Genomic DNA, 14,239 nt, shown 5'->3' with positions numbered 1-14,239 from the left:
GATGCTAAATGGGTGGGAGGGGCTACCGGTCTGATCGGCACGGCTGGTAGGTCAAGTTTATCTGGGACCTCACGGCTACATGGGCAACATTAAATCAAGTCCACTCGTTTCCTCCCTACTATCCCTCACTCCCTGACTGCACCACACTGCACCGCAGGGAGTTTCCCCCCCAACCTCTGCTCTCTGTCACACAGACACAAGGGCAGCTGATTTATTGCATGTGAGGCTGTGTGTGTCAGGGCAGAAGATGAAGGGAACCATTGAAATGATGTATTTGCTCTTTTTCTTCCTTTTATTTTGTCCCCTAGGGGAGTATCCTGTTGGTGCTCAATAAATATTGCCTACCAGTAAACCGCCTCCTTCTTCAGGAAGAGCAGGGTCAGGGGCTGTGTCCTACCCAATCAACAGTCAGCACTAGGACCAAGTCCCGCCCAGCCTAGTGAGAGATGGGAAATCTGATTGGGGCCCTGATGCCCCCCACCTCAGACTGTCTGTCTCCTGACCCTATAGGATGTGACTCAGATAGTGTCATAGGACTGATACAGAGACAACCCTGGTCTGAGAGTTTGAATCACAATCAGTAGACATGCATCTAAACGGAATACAATATCACCACTGACACCCATTATGGAAAGGGATTATATTATTGAGCACAGAGGCAGTGGTGGAAAAAGTAGCTAATTGTCATACTAAGATACCTTAATAGAAAATGAATCATGTAAAAGTGAAAGTCATCCAGTAAAATACTACTTGAGTAAAAGTCTAAAAGTATTTGTTCACATTCCTTATATTAAGCAAACCAGACGGCATCATTTTCTTGTTTATCTATTTACGGATAGCCAGGGGCACACTCCAACACTCAGATATAATTTACAAACTAAGAATTTGGGTTTAGTGAGTCCGCCAGATCAGAGTCAGTAGGGATGACCAGGGATGTTCTCTTGATAAGTGTATTAATTGAAACATTTTCATGTCCTGCTAAGCATTCGAAATGTACTTTTGGGTGTCAGGGAAAATGTACAGTATAGAGTAAAAAGTACATTATTTTCTTTAGGAATGTAGTGGAGTAAATGTAAAAGTTAGAAATATAAAAAGTGAACTTTAAAGTATTTTTTACTCAAGTACTTCATACTACTATGCAGAGGACAACCCTCTTTGGGAAAACTGATGAGAATTTTCAGCTCGTTACATTCTCTTATTTAGACCGGTATAATAGTTTCATCTGAGAAGTTATTAGAAAAGATCCAAACTGTTATGAACACCTAAGAGACAATCATAGCTTCTCAGTTCCAGGGTCCGTTTCTATGCACAAATCATCACAGAGTAGCAGTGCTGATCAAAGATCAGGTCACCCTGTCCATATAACCTTATTGATTATGATCTAACTGGAAGAACGAATCCTATATCAGCACTCATACCGAGACTCTTGAATACGGGCCCATGTCTGAAGACTCAGGATTTTCCGTATCTACTGTAGCTACAAGGTGCAAAGCATTTGGGGGAGGGGTTGATGGTTGATGAGCGCCATGGAAGGATAGAGAGACAGAGAGGGGAAGGGGGGTGTGGGGGTGAACAGGAAACAACAACTTTTGTGAGGGCAACAGGAAATGCCCTGTTTAGACGGCTGGCCTGATGATGACGGAGAGCCCTGGCAGAGGACATTGTCGTCACCACGAGGGGAAGGGATGGAGGGAGGGAGGGAAGGGAGAGAGAAAAGGGGTATGAGTAAAGTCAAGCCAATGCCCACCACACAAACAGCTCTTTCTTTCAAGCCTCTCATCTTTTCGTTAATTAACTCTTTATTTCTTTCCCCACTGTGCAGTGAGAGATCCTCCCTGTCTTTTCTCATCATCCCTCTTCTTCTGCTCTGGTCAAGTACCGGCTTCCTGTTATTCTGCCCCTGTGCGTTAATGTCCACTCAACAGCCAGATTACCTCCCATAAAGAAGCACCGTCTCATTCCACTGTGACAGAGTCAACAGGCTGTGACTGCGTCGGCAGGGGCAGACTACTTTGCGTAAATCACCCCCTGGTGTCTGCAAAGCACACACACAGACACACACACACACACACACACAGACGCACACACTGATACTCCCCTAATCCTATTTACCGATCACTAAGGATATAAACCATAGTCACACTGACCCCTCTGCCTGACCCGGAAATGCCAACTGCCTCATTAAGCGGTTTGCTGTTAAATGAGCTATAGAGAAGCGCCGTTCCATTCCTCCTCTGTCTTTATCTATTTTTATCAGCAGCGCCTCCAATTTTCTTTTCCACGATGGTGGTGATTCCCATATAGATGTGAGGGGGAGTCAGGGGGATTTTGAAGGAATCCATCATAATGATTCTAGATGATAGAGGATGTATAGGAAATGATGATGAGCCTCATGCTTCACAGTGTTGTATCACAGTGTTTATCTGAGTATGGAAGTCCTTGGCTTGAAATGTGTTTGGCCATGTCGCTGAATCTGCCATTCATACCTCTCCTCCTTCCCTTGTACTTTATTTTCCTGTCTGTGTCTATCTCTGGACTGTCCCTTCTTGTCTCATTGTTCTGGTCAACTCCCAAACCTGATGTTGGGCCAAAGAAAATGCTCAATCAGGCATGTGTCTCCTGTCTGATGCAGGGGCGGACTACGGTGGGTGGTGCGGGAGCTCGAGTTAGGAGGGGGAGATTTCTCAATGCTGTAATGTACACAAAGTTATCCCTCTGACTCGACTTGGTACATTCCAAGTCTACCATCTGTGGCTGTGAGTGTATGTCTCCTTAGGACAGTAGACCACTGTTTATTTTTTGGGGACAGAAATAGTTTGTTTAATATTAACGTTTATACCTAACATTGTGATAAATGTTTAATATCTACAGATGTCACTGACGAAGTTAACAACTAAACAGCAAAAAAATGTGTTATTTTTTATTGGCAATCCTGTAAACATTTTTTGCAACTCTTCAAGGCATACTGTTGATGTATTAAGAACAAAAACATCCTGTAGCAGAAAAAGCCAACACGGCTCCTTCCTAGAAAAAACTGCCAGAAAGCAGAAATACTAAACGCATGACTTCACCATCAGGCTCATCTGACTTGGATCGGACTACCAGTTCTTGTTTGGGGGGTGAAAGGTTCATCGTCAGTATTCTGTAGGGTGGATCTCCCGACTCAGCAGAAAGAGGACCTTTGCTGGAAAAAAAACCCCACACAACTCTGACATTAAAGGTTATATATTCAAGAGAGGCATTGTGACCCTGCCTGCAACAAGCCACATCCTGGAAACACTGACTTCCTTTATTGAGTCTCCTCGCAGAGTCAAAAGATCAAACCACTATTCACTTTGACAGGGAGGGACAGGAAACGCAGATGAAGCAGTTTGGACTTGTACTATCCTACATTCACCTTTATTTAAGATAGGTTATTCACTTTTTAATTTAGACATTAGAATTTGATTTGGGGAATCAACAGAGTTCTTTTATTTGATTGCAATTCATGAATACAGTAGTCTGCCAAAAGTCTGTCACCTACAACAGGACCCTGACAAGAAATCTTACACATTGATGACAACTGTTTCTATTTTAGTCGAGCAGTAGTCCTTTACTACTCTCACTACAACCCCTTTCCTGCTAAAAAAATAATTAGGAGGAAACAATTTTTCTTCCATTTTATCTAGGCTCACTATTTACCACATCTTTGGAAGCAATTCCCTAATCTATTTTGTCAACAGTTCAATGTTCCAAAAGAAATGTGGTCTGTGGGTAACTTTTTTCCCCACTTACACCCTTATGCACAAAGTTCTAGAGCTGTCATCAAGATGAGTGGCTTGGCTCTCCAATTAACTAATTGCTGTATATTACTGCATCAAAAGTACCATGATGATAAGTGACCGATCAACTAAAGCATATTACATGCCATAATATATGTTAAAAATGACAAAATAATGTATTGCCATGGCATGAATCAATTGTTCTGTATAAAATGTATTTCAACTGGTTCCAAAAATGGTGTCTGCATCACATCTAAACCCCACCTTATCTGTAAATCTAGGGTAAACCCTGGCAAACACAGAGCAGTGTCTGGGGCAACTGTCTCACTGAGGCAGAGTAAACTGTTTGCGTCCCGGGTCGGAGGAGCCATGATGGGGAAGGGGAGAGGTAGGGGGGTGGTCGGAGCACACGGGGGGGGGGGGGGGGTCTGGCCTGCCCCAGCCTTTCCAGCTCCACACACCTATTGTCCTGGTGTTTCCGCGGCCGCAGACTGAGGCTTGACCATCCACAGGAAGGTAAACAAGCTCTTATCAGCGTTCTGCAGGGGCCCGCAGTGTCCCCTGGCCTCTCACCCCTACACTGCACAACACTGTGTCTCACCTCTCTCCTCCTCTCTCCCCACGCCAACAAAATCCCAACAGTCTACAAAAAAAGTCCCTAATTATCACTATCACTTTTATTACTAATGTGTGTGGGGGGAGGTTGTGTATGTGGTAGTGGGGGGAGGTTGTGTATGTGGTCGTAGGGGGACGTTGTGTGCTTCTACACCTGCATTGCTTGCTGTTTGGGGTTTTAGGCTGGGTTTCTGTACAGCACTTTGAGATATCAGCTGATGTAAGAAGGGCTATATAAATAACCACTACTAAATGATTTGATTTAGTAGTGGGGGGCGTTGTGTATGTGGTAGTGGGGGGGGGGGGGGTTGTGTATGTGGTAGTGGTGGGAGGTTGTGTAAGTGGCAGTGGCAGTGGGGGGCGTTGTGTATGTGATAGTGGGGGGAGGTTGTGATTTGATTTAGTAGTGGGGGCGTTGTGTATGTGGTAGTGGGGGGGGTTGTGTATGTGGTAGTGGTGGGAGGTTGTGTAAGTGGCAGTGGCAGTGGGGGGCGTTGTGTATGTGATAGTGGGGGGAGGTTGTGTATGTGGTAGTAGAGGGAGGTTGTGTATGTGGTAGTAGAGGGAGGTTGTGTATGTGGCAGTGGGGGGAGGTTGTGTATGTGGCAGTGGCAGTGGGGGGTGGTTGTGTATGTGATAGTGGGGGGAGGTTGTGCATGTGGCAGTGGGGGGAGGTTGTGTATGTGATAGTGGGGGGAGGTTGTGTATGTGGCAGTGGGGGGAGGTTGTGTAATCTTTGTTTGGTTATGGTCATTTCTGTTAATGCATTCAATATATTATTATTACAGTCTTTTGTCGTTCTCACTGTCGGAGTGGACACGTTGTTTGCAGAGCGCACAACCTATGTTACACTTGTGAGTTTTGGTTTATTTTATTCAATTTACGGGTTTTGTCAATTTAGTCATTGTCTTTGTTTAGATCGCTCCTTTCAATCTTGAGTAAGGACGCGCACCTGATTACGGATAGAAGTAGGCCTGTTGGCTAACTGGCCTGCGTGCAAATGTAGGAATATAAATGTGCCCATTTGGGAATCTGATAGTATTTCTGATTGACTTAACGCACCACCAATAGTTCCTCAATGTATTTGAAAAATCTTTCCAGCTCTCTCCCATTTGACCACTCAGCGTGAAAGGGGAAATGTTATGCTCTGATGCAGTGGAAGCGTCATGAAATAGGCCTACCTGATTAGTTTTTATCACGTGCAAATAGCCTACAGCTGTGTCTGTCCCAAGCTCACTGGCACCGGAAACTCTGAGGGCCCAGAATATTTTTAACAATGTTGCAAGTTTGCTAGAGGGAGCTTCAGGCTGACTCAAGGTAATAGTTGATACAATGTTTCAAGTTCGCTGCAGACAGGCCATGTGTAGCCAATTTGATTAATAGGATATTTTCTATCTGCAGGCTGCAATGTTTTCATTTGTTGGCTTTATAGGCGGTTTTTACATAACTTGTATTGCCAACTATCTTTTAGGTTTGTATAATTTTCCTTTAGATTTGGATATAATTAGGATTAACCACATGACAATGATTTTGAGATATGAAGACCTTATTATAAATTTAATGAAACTGTTCCATGAAAATGTACACATGAAAACCATAACTGGCACGCATATCAGTAGAAATGATAAGATAAACTGGCATTCCACATCAAAAAGGTTGCCGATTCCTCATGGAGCCTATGACCGGCAACTTCAGCAGAGTAAAGCCAGAATCTGCGAAAGCCAATAAGAGCAGGAGGAGGATGGTCAGGTAAGTTTTTTTTTAAATATATTTTTTATTTACATTTTTTTCTGGCTCTCTGGATCTCTGGCTCCCTCGAGTCATTTGTGTCTTATTTCAACGAACAGTGTTCTTAAAGCATCAGAAAAGCTGGTAAAATGGTAAAGTTTCAACCAGTCAATTGGGTTGAAAGAACAGCCGACTTTTGGTCGACCAACATCGGGGACAGCCCTGGTGTGTGGTGTGTGTGTGTGTGTGTGTACGCTCACGCGTGTGTGTGGTTATTTAGGTGTGTTAATGGAATTGAGCTGTGGTAGAAAAAGAACATGATTTGTCATACTTGAGTAAAAGTAAAGATGGCTTAATAGAAAATGTCTCACATGAAAGTGAAAGTCACCCAGTAAAATCCTACTTGAGTAAAATTCAAAAAGTATTTGGTTTTAAATGTACTTAAGATTCAAAAGTAAATGTAATTCCTAAAATATAGTCATGTATCAAAAGTAAAAGTGTAAATCAATTCAAATTCCTTAATATTAAGCAAACCAGACCTTACCATTTTCTTATTTTTTTTATTTACGTATAGCCAGGGGCACACTCCAACACTCAGACATAATTGACAAACGAAGCTTGTGTTTAGTGAGTCCGCCAGATCAGAGGCCGTAGGGATGACCAGGAATGTGTTCTTGATAAGTGTGTGAATTAGACCCTTTTCCTGCTAAGCATTCAAAATGTAACGAGTACTTTTGGGTGTCAGGGAAAATGTACGGAGTAGAAAGTACATCATTTTCTTTAGGAATGTAGTGAAGTAAAAGTTGTGAAAAAAAAGTAAATTAAAGTACATATACCCCCCCCCCCCAAATACTTAAGTAGTACTTTCAAGTATTTTTACACCACTGGCATTGAGTATGTGAAAGCTGGTCTGTAGACAGCGTGTCTTCATATATAACTGGCTCTGTTTACACCTCTTGTCAGATATCTCCTCATGTCAGAAGTAGTACAACAAATCCATGGAGGGCCTATGGCTCACCCACACACACACACTCATGTATTTCTTAGACGCTTGAGAGCTGTCTCTCAATTAATCTTTATGGTTTGTCTGTCTGTTGCTGTTCCTAAGGCAATCTGATGCTTTGATGTTGAAAAACTTAGTGTGCTCTTGTCATTCACTATACTAGCAGTTCTTTTCTAGAATGGTGATGCTTGGAACTTTAGATATGACGAATGTTAAATACATTGCCGTTCCCCATTGATACACTACAGGCTCTCTCTATATCGCTCTCTCGCTCTCTCACAGACACACACATACAGAAACATATATCTGTCATATTCCAGGCAGCATAAGCGTCTGCAGTTTCGTTGCTTTGGTTGCCTCTTCCTTCAAATTGACAAGGTGTTCCATAAACACTCTATTAGCTCTCAGTCTTCAGGTTGGTCACAGTGTGAACAAATTAATTTACCACTAAACGGCGAGACATTGTGAATTTGCTCTATAGTGAGAGTCTATTCATCTTCCAGGCATTAATTAGCAAACGTGGCTTTTGGAGGGAAAGACTAATTTAGCGGTCGCTGTGCTAACTCCGTTCCACCGAGCAGATGGAAGCGGCAGAGACGCATTGCACACTGGGTGCTTCCAATCATTCAAGATTGATGTCGCTTTACACAGCATATGTTGCTCATAGAACCAACAGACATTACCCCGTTTTTCTCCACTGATTTCCCAGAAAATATTAACGAGCCCACTTTGGGATCGTTGCATCATAGATAGCATAGCTATGAAGGTTCTGATACTTTCTGATAGATTGTGCTGCTTTGCAGTGCAAAGTTTTATTTTTCTTCCTCTAAGAGTAATGAAATAGTGTGAGAGTGGAAAGCTGTCAACAAGCTTGATTATATTCACTCAGGAAGATGAGTACAGACTGTTAAGACGCCTGAGCATGGCTTTGGGATTTGTGGGAGTCATATGACAAACATCTGCACTATAGGGCCTTTAATTAAAGCCCATCCCTTGATCACACTTGCTACTTTTCAATGTATTAATAATGGGAAAAGATTATATCAAAAGCCTTCCATCACATTCAGAGGGACTCTCTATAACCCTCAATGTGGCCCCTACATAAACACGCCAACACACACAGGAGCACACTCATGCGTGCACACACACACACACACACACACACACAAGCACACACACCAAGTTTGTCATAAATCAAAGAGAATTTTGAGCGCTTCACCACATGAATCCAGAAAAAGCAGCATGACACCTGAATCAACATGAAGGTTCAACTTTATACACCCAGGCTTGCATAGCTCTACCATTAGGGTCAAATAACAAGTGACTGTAGCTACCCTTCGTTGTTTCAATTCTGAACACCATTCAATCGCGTTTTTTAAGATTTGTGAGACATATCGCAACAAGCTTCAACTAAAGCCCATGACATCCGTCATTGCTTCAAAGCATCAACTGTTCAATGATACTTTCCTGTCCTTTAGAACCTTAGCTGACAACTATCTCTGTTCTGCCTGAAGAAAGCAGCACATCAACATAGCATACTAAATAGTTTATGAATTTGCATAGTGGGAAATAAAGAATAGGTACCAAACAGCCAACCCAAGTACTACTCTCTCTGGGATTTGGGGAAGATAACCCCAAAAATCATTTTTAAAGGGACAGACTCCTTCTGATTGGGCAGACCCTTGGCTGAGTATGGGCAGACTGGCCAGAGATAATAGCTACACAACGCCATGCCTTATCTGTCCACCAAGTGCAGACGGCCGCCGCTGGCATGGGCACATAGTGGTCGCCATTCTGATGAGGAGTTTTATCTCAGCGCCATGTACTAATGAGCCATTCAGGTCGCACGCCACTGCCAGCCGACCAACCCAACCTGGGCCTTACCAATCCCCAGGGATAGTGCACCACGATGAGAAAGACAGGCAGACAAGGTCCAGGGCCTGGCCAGAAATGGTGGCTGAAACGAGTGGAGACTTCAATATCCATGACTGTGTTTTCATTTAACATGGTCATCTTTTGTTAAAAGCTAAAGTACTCCATGTAAATGATGATGTGTGTACTCGTTAAGAGCTCAACGGTACTAGTGCTCTCTCTCTCTCTTTGCCTCACAGCCAAGTAATAGAATAATTACTGAGGCTCACGCATCTCCTTGCATATGAGAAACGATTGTATGTTACTCTCAATGTTTTTCCTAGATATGAAAAGTCTCTTAAAATAAATGCTTTCTGAGATGAAAGTGTGCCTATCAACATTAGGTGATGCATAGCCTAAATAGAGTGAGCTGGATGTGTTTTGCAGTGCTTTGATATATGCCTTACCGCATGAGGGGTGCCTTGTTAACAACCAACTTCAAGAAAAACATAACTCACAAGCTGGAAAAAAATAACTTGGATCTCGAAATGTTTTACATGACACTGCTGCTGCCCTGTTTTACTTCAGAGATAAAGTGAACCATCACACATCATTCATAATCTATACACAAACAGGAAAAGTTATCTGGCAGCAAACATTATTGTAACTCCTCAAGCGCTTGCTCTCCCTTTTAGGTACAACAGACATAGAGAGAGAGAGAGAGAGAGAGAGAGGTGAACAACATACTGTAGCATACCCACTGGGCACAGACATCAATTCAACGTCTATTCCACATTGGTTCAAAGTAATTTCATTGAAATGACGTGGAAACAATGTTTATTCAACCAGCGTGTGCCTACTGGGTAGCTAGTCCTGCTCAGCACTGCTCGTCAAAGAGAGAAAAAGAGGCAGTCAGAAATGAATTGTTGATTGCAACAGTGAGATAGAAATCGGTCTGCAGCAGCGACAAGTGGTCGCGTCACTATGTCTCCCTGGTCCTGGAACCCAGTCTGGCTGCAGTGTGGGGAAGTGGGCTATTTAGACTCAATGCCATTTTTAACAGAGGCAGCAGGTTTTTTTTTTTTGGTCATTTCCCTCTGCAAGACCCTACTAAGGAGCTGTCTGTCACCTCTTTTTATCCCTCTCTCCTTCTCTTTCATCTCTCTCTGCATCTTGCCATAGTGTATTTCTCTCTCACACACAATCTCTCTCTTTAGTCCCTCCCCCTCTTTCTGTTCTACCTCTCCTTAGCATCATCTGTCTCTCAATCTCTCTGCCTCATCCCTCAATTCACCCTCCTCTCTCTCTTTGTATTTGTCTCTCTCCTTTCATCCCTTTCTCTCTCTCTGCACCCCTTTCCCGATCAACTCACTGTGTCACTGATGTGTTGTTGGATAGTTACATAATCCACCCCTAACTACCACCACCATCTCCACCCCTCAACACCCTCCCAGCCTCCAGCATAGCTTCCTCAGGATGTGGTCCTAGTGGCTTCCTTGCCTGCTGTTCTGCTACTCTCCTTACCTTTCTTCCCTCCATCTCCCTCCCCCTAGTCTGTCAGCTTCCCCCAAGCTCTCCTTCAGGCTCCCCTCCCTCTATGGCAGCTGCCTAATCACTTTTGTACTTTTCCTTCAGTCTGTGGAGAAGGACCCGGCTGGGAGGAAGTGCAGCGGGAGGCCAAGAGTCGAAAACCATCACGTCAGGCTCCCACGGGGAACGAACTGCAGTGGGGAGCCGATGGGGCCTACAGTCAACCTAGCCTCCTGTAGGGACACCCCCAGAGAGGGACTGTACAGCTGATGGCCCCCATGGAACTACAGAACAGAAGTCTGGAGTCCAACTACTGTCTGGAGCCCAAACGGATGCCCCCAAAAGGGGCAGCAGGGATTTAATCCAGTGAGACCAAATCAGTCGACAGATTCCCAACTAGAATCCACTACAGGGGGCTACACTGTCGACAGACAGTCACAGTTACAGCCACTACCTCAGCCACTCACTAGTGATGGGTGTAAAAAAATGCTGTGTTCAGAAACGTTGCGATAGTATTCCTATTTGGAAGTCTCACAGAATATTCCAATAAATGCCTTGGCATTTCTCGGTTATGTTGGAGTTTGAAGTTGTATTAGTCATATGTACAGGATACACATGTTATATACCGTCCAACAAAATGCAACTTGCAGGTTCCTTCTCCACAATGGTACAACAATACGAAATCATATTTAAAAAATAATACAAACGGTTTTGGACTGCTTTCCTTTGTCTGCTAGAGCCAAATATATCAAATGTGCATATATCAGTGCATAAACATGAGGATCCACTGGAATAGCATCAACTACACCTGCTCTGTCTGACATAACTATCTGAAATAAGCATCACTCCAAGGATCCACACATGTTAGTGGCCAGAGCATAACTGAACACTGCAGATACTCTTCCATTTCCTACATAATACTCAAGCTAACTGCCAACTGACCACTGCAACCACAGAGAGCAATTGTAATGGCACCTTTTTGTAGGAACTAATGGAGGGTACCACCATTGCTTGTTGGCCAAAGCCTATGGGGGTTTTGTATGGTTTTGGGATAAAAGAGGTAAACAGAGGCTTAGGAGATCTTATTAGTTTTGTTCTATGACATCTCCATCAGCTAATGTCACTTCTTGTGAATTTGAAACATTTATGTAATCAAAATAAGCACATAAAGCAGATAAATTCTTCATAATTCATAAAGGTCATGTTAACTGACTGATATTACAAAAGTATACGATCTAAGCCTGTGTTAACCTCAAACCTTATTTTCTCGTGTTTATCCTAAAACCCCATTCATTCCACATTGATTTTTAGGAATGGCTGAACAAACCTGAGAATTAATTTTCATTTTTTACGACTACAAGCTGGCAAGCTCTATTTAACATACCTATTTGTTTTTAATCATACGCCCCAAAAACTTACTTGACCAATATATCAAATATACACGCAAACCAAGACAAATCTAGGCTACCTATAGCGTATACCAGCACAATAATAAACAGATGCACACATTTCTCATTTAATCCTTATACTTTCCGAGTTTTAATGAAAGTAGTCTTTAGGAAATATTGTCAGTCACTATACACGTTACACCTCTCTATACAGACTCATCCAATCAACTGGTAATCCTGAGAGAACCACTGAAAAACAGCTGTGAAAATAAAGCCCTGGTTGTTTTGTTTTTTTAAAGAGATGAGGTTAGAATAAGTAAATCATGACAGATCAAATCAAGGTTAATGCTGGTTTTTGAACTTTGCTTACACAGAAGGAAAGACCCTCTAGGCTTCAATTCAGCACCAGTCTCCAAGTCGAGTCTAGCACACGAGCCGTCAACCAAACAGCTCTTCACTTACACAACCATTAAGAAGAGATGGAAGTTGGAGGTTCAACCAACCATTGGTCTTACCTGAAGTGGCAATGGCAAGGCAGAGTAGAAGCAGGGGTAAAAGTGACATGTTACTGCTGTCCATCTCGAAGTCAGATATCTGTGGGAGCCTCAATGAAGAACTGGCCGGTGTCTAGGTGCTCGGGCAGCGAGAGCAGCGTCCTCGTCCAATAGCAGCACGGCAGTGACTGTGGTGGCAGTGGTTCCGCTCCAGAGGGGTGACCACACAAATCCAGCCTTGATAGGTTAAAGGTCAGCTAGGAGAAAAGAGGTGGGGCGTCAGTAGGAGATTGCCAACTGCCAAGCAAAGTCATAGATGAATAATGCAAATATCCAATCAATAAGGAATTGTGTACACCTCTGATATTACTGATGCTGCACATTTATATAACTACATCAGAGTAGAATTAATATAATGTCAATGCATATTAATCAATGTAATACTCATCCTCTACACTAAATGCTGGCAAGCTTAACAAATCCCCTCAAGGAACCTTTCCTGTTGAAAATTAAATTGTGAGATGGTGTTGCCAAGATTATAAACTGCATCAATTTCTTTTTTTCTGTCTTTTATCTGGAATAGTGGTATCTGAGATTATTATTGGATAAAATGTTCTCTCCAAAGGGCCTTTTCCTAAACGTCCAGGATCAGATGAAGTACACTGATTAACATCTATGTTAGTGATGATTAACAAGGCCATTTCGAATAAATGTATGTACTGTATCTCTCTCTCGTCAACTACCACCCATTTCTAGTAAGGTGCTTGATTATAACTGTTGCTACCATACCAAATTCAGATTTTAAAAAATGGGATAATTAGTTCAAACTTGACACGTGATATTGCCATCAACTTCTGCATGTGCAACTAATGATAGGCTACAAACGTATTACATTTATACTTCCAATGAGATTGTCTGTCCTTGGATAGCCTAGAATATTATCGTGGGGCCCAGAGCTCTAGGGTTATCCAGTGGTCAGTAACTGCTGGCCCAGTCTGCCAGGAAACAGTATGGCGTCGCTTTCTTTAAATAATGTTACAATAGGGAGATCTGATAAGCGGGGGAGACTGCTCTTGTTATATGATTCATATAGAGCGAGGGGGAAAAGACTATATAAACTGTTTATGCAACCAAAGCAAAACAAAAGTAACTTTGGCTACTTCCTTAACCAGACAAACACGAATTATTGAGTCAAATGCCTTAAAAACGATTTAACTATAGAAAATGTTCACTAGAAAGTAGTTGAATATTTCAGGTAAACGGAAGACAGGCTATTAAAGTGAAACAAAAGCAAACCCATTAATGTTTTTATTTGGCTGAAATAAATAGGATGAATAAGTGAAACGTATAGTTCTGGTTTTCAGAAATGTACGATTATACGGCTATAGGCTAGACGTTTATCTGACAATACACAGTTCACAACGTTATAATTCACGTTAAGTTATTTTATCTAATTGTCACCTATCATTGGCTTCAAATAAACAACACATCAAGGGAATACATTGTATCAGGGACAACAGCTAAAGCTGTCAGCAAAGCATTGATTAAAAGAAACTCACATATCAATGGAGATTGTCCCTTTTAAATTGCGGGTATAATCCACGAGTGCAAAGGGAGCAGTCAGTCGTGTAAACGCTCATAAACTTTCTAGTGTAGCTGGGCGGGCGGGGAAGCGCAGATTTGATTTTCGTACCACTCCCAAAAACCAGAGCTTCGCGCGCTGGTGCTAATGCCGGTGACTGACGTCAATACCCGCACTGCTTGTCAGCACAGAATATTGTGAGAGGAAATAGGGATTTCTTTGAGATTTTGCATCACAGGTGAATTGACAACAATGACATATGGTCGACCGGTAGCAGCCTAATGAAA

General features: G+C 42.6%; 1 protein-coding gene across 1 annotated transcript in view; it reads right to left on the bottom strand.

Annotated features, from left to right (window-relative positions):
* The window catches only part of LOC135544448 (endoglin-like), a 43,413-nt gene extending 29,380 nt beyond the window's left edge, over positions 1 to 14,033 (bottom strand). Inside the window, exons 1-2 of the mRNA XM_064972060.1 lie at positions 13,930 to 14,033; positions 12,392 to 12,627 (exon numbers count right to left, since the gene is read on the bottom strand). Of these exons, the coding sequence (XP_064828132.1) occupies positions 12,392 to 12,455 (64 nt within the window). The 5' untranslated portion in view covers positions 12,456 to 12,627; positions 13,930 to 14,033. The remainder of the gene's footprint in view (positions 1 to 12,391; positions 12,628 to 13,929) is intronic.
* Between the last annotated feature and the right edge of the window lie 206 nt (positions 14,034 to 14,239).

Source organism: Oncorhynchus masou, chromosome 8 (genome assembly GCF_036934945.1).
Source record: "Oncorhynchus masou masou isolate Uvic2021 chromosome 8, UVic_Omas_1.1, whole genome shotgun sequence".
Taxonomy (NCBI): domain Eukaryota; kingdom Metazoa; phylum Chordata; class Actinopteri; order Salmoniformes; family Salmonidae; genus Oncorhynchus; species Oncorhynchus masou.
Note: the sequence above shows the minus strand (reverse complement) of the source record. Positions and strands in the feature narration are given on the sequence as shown.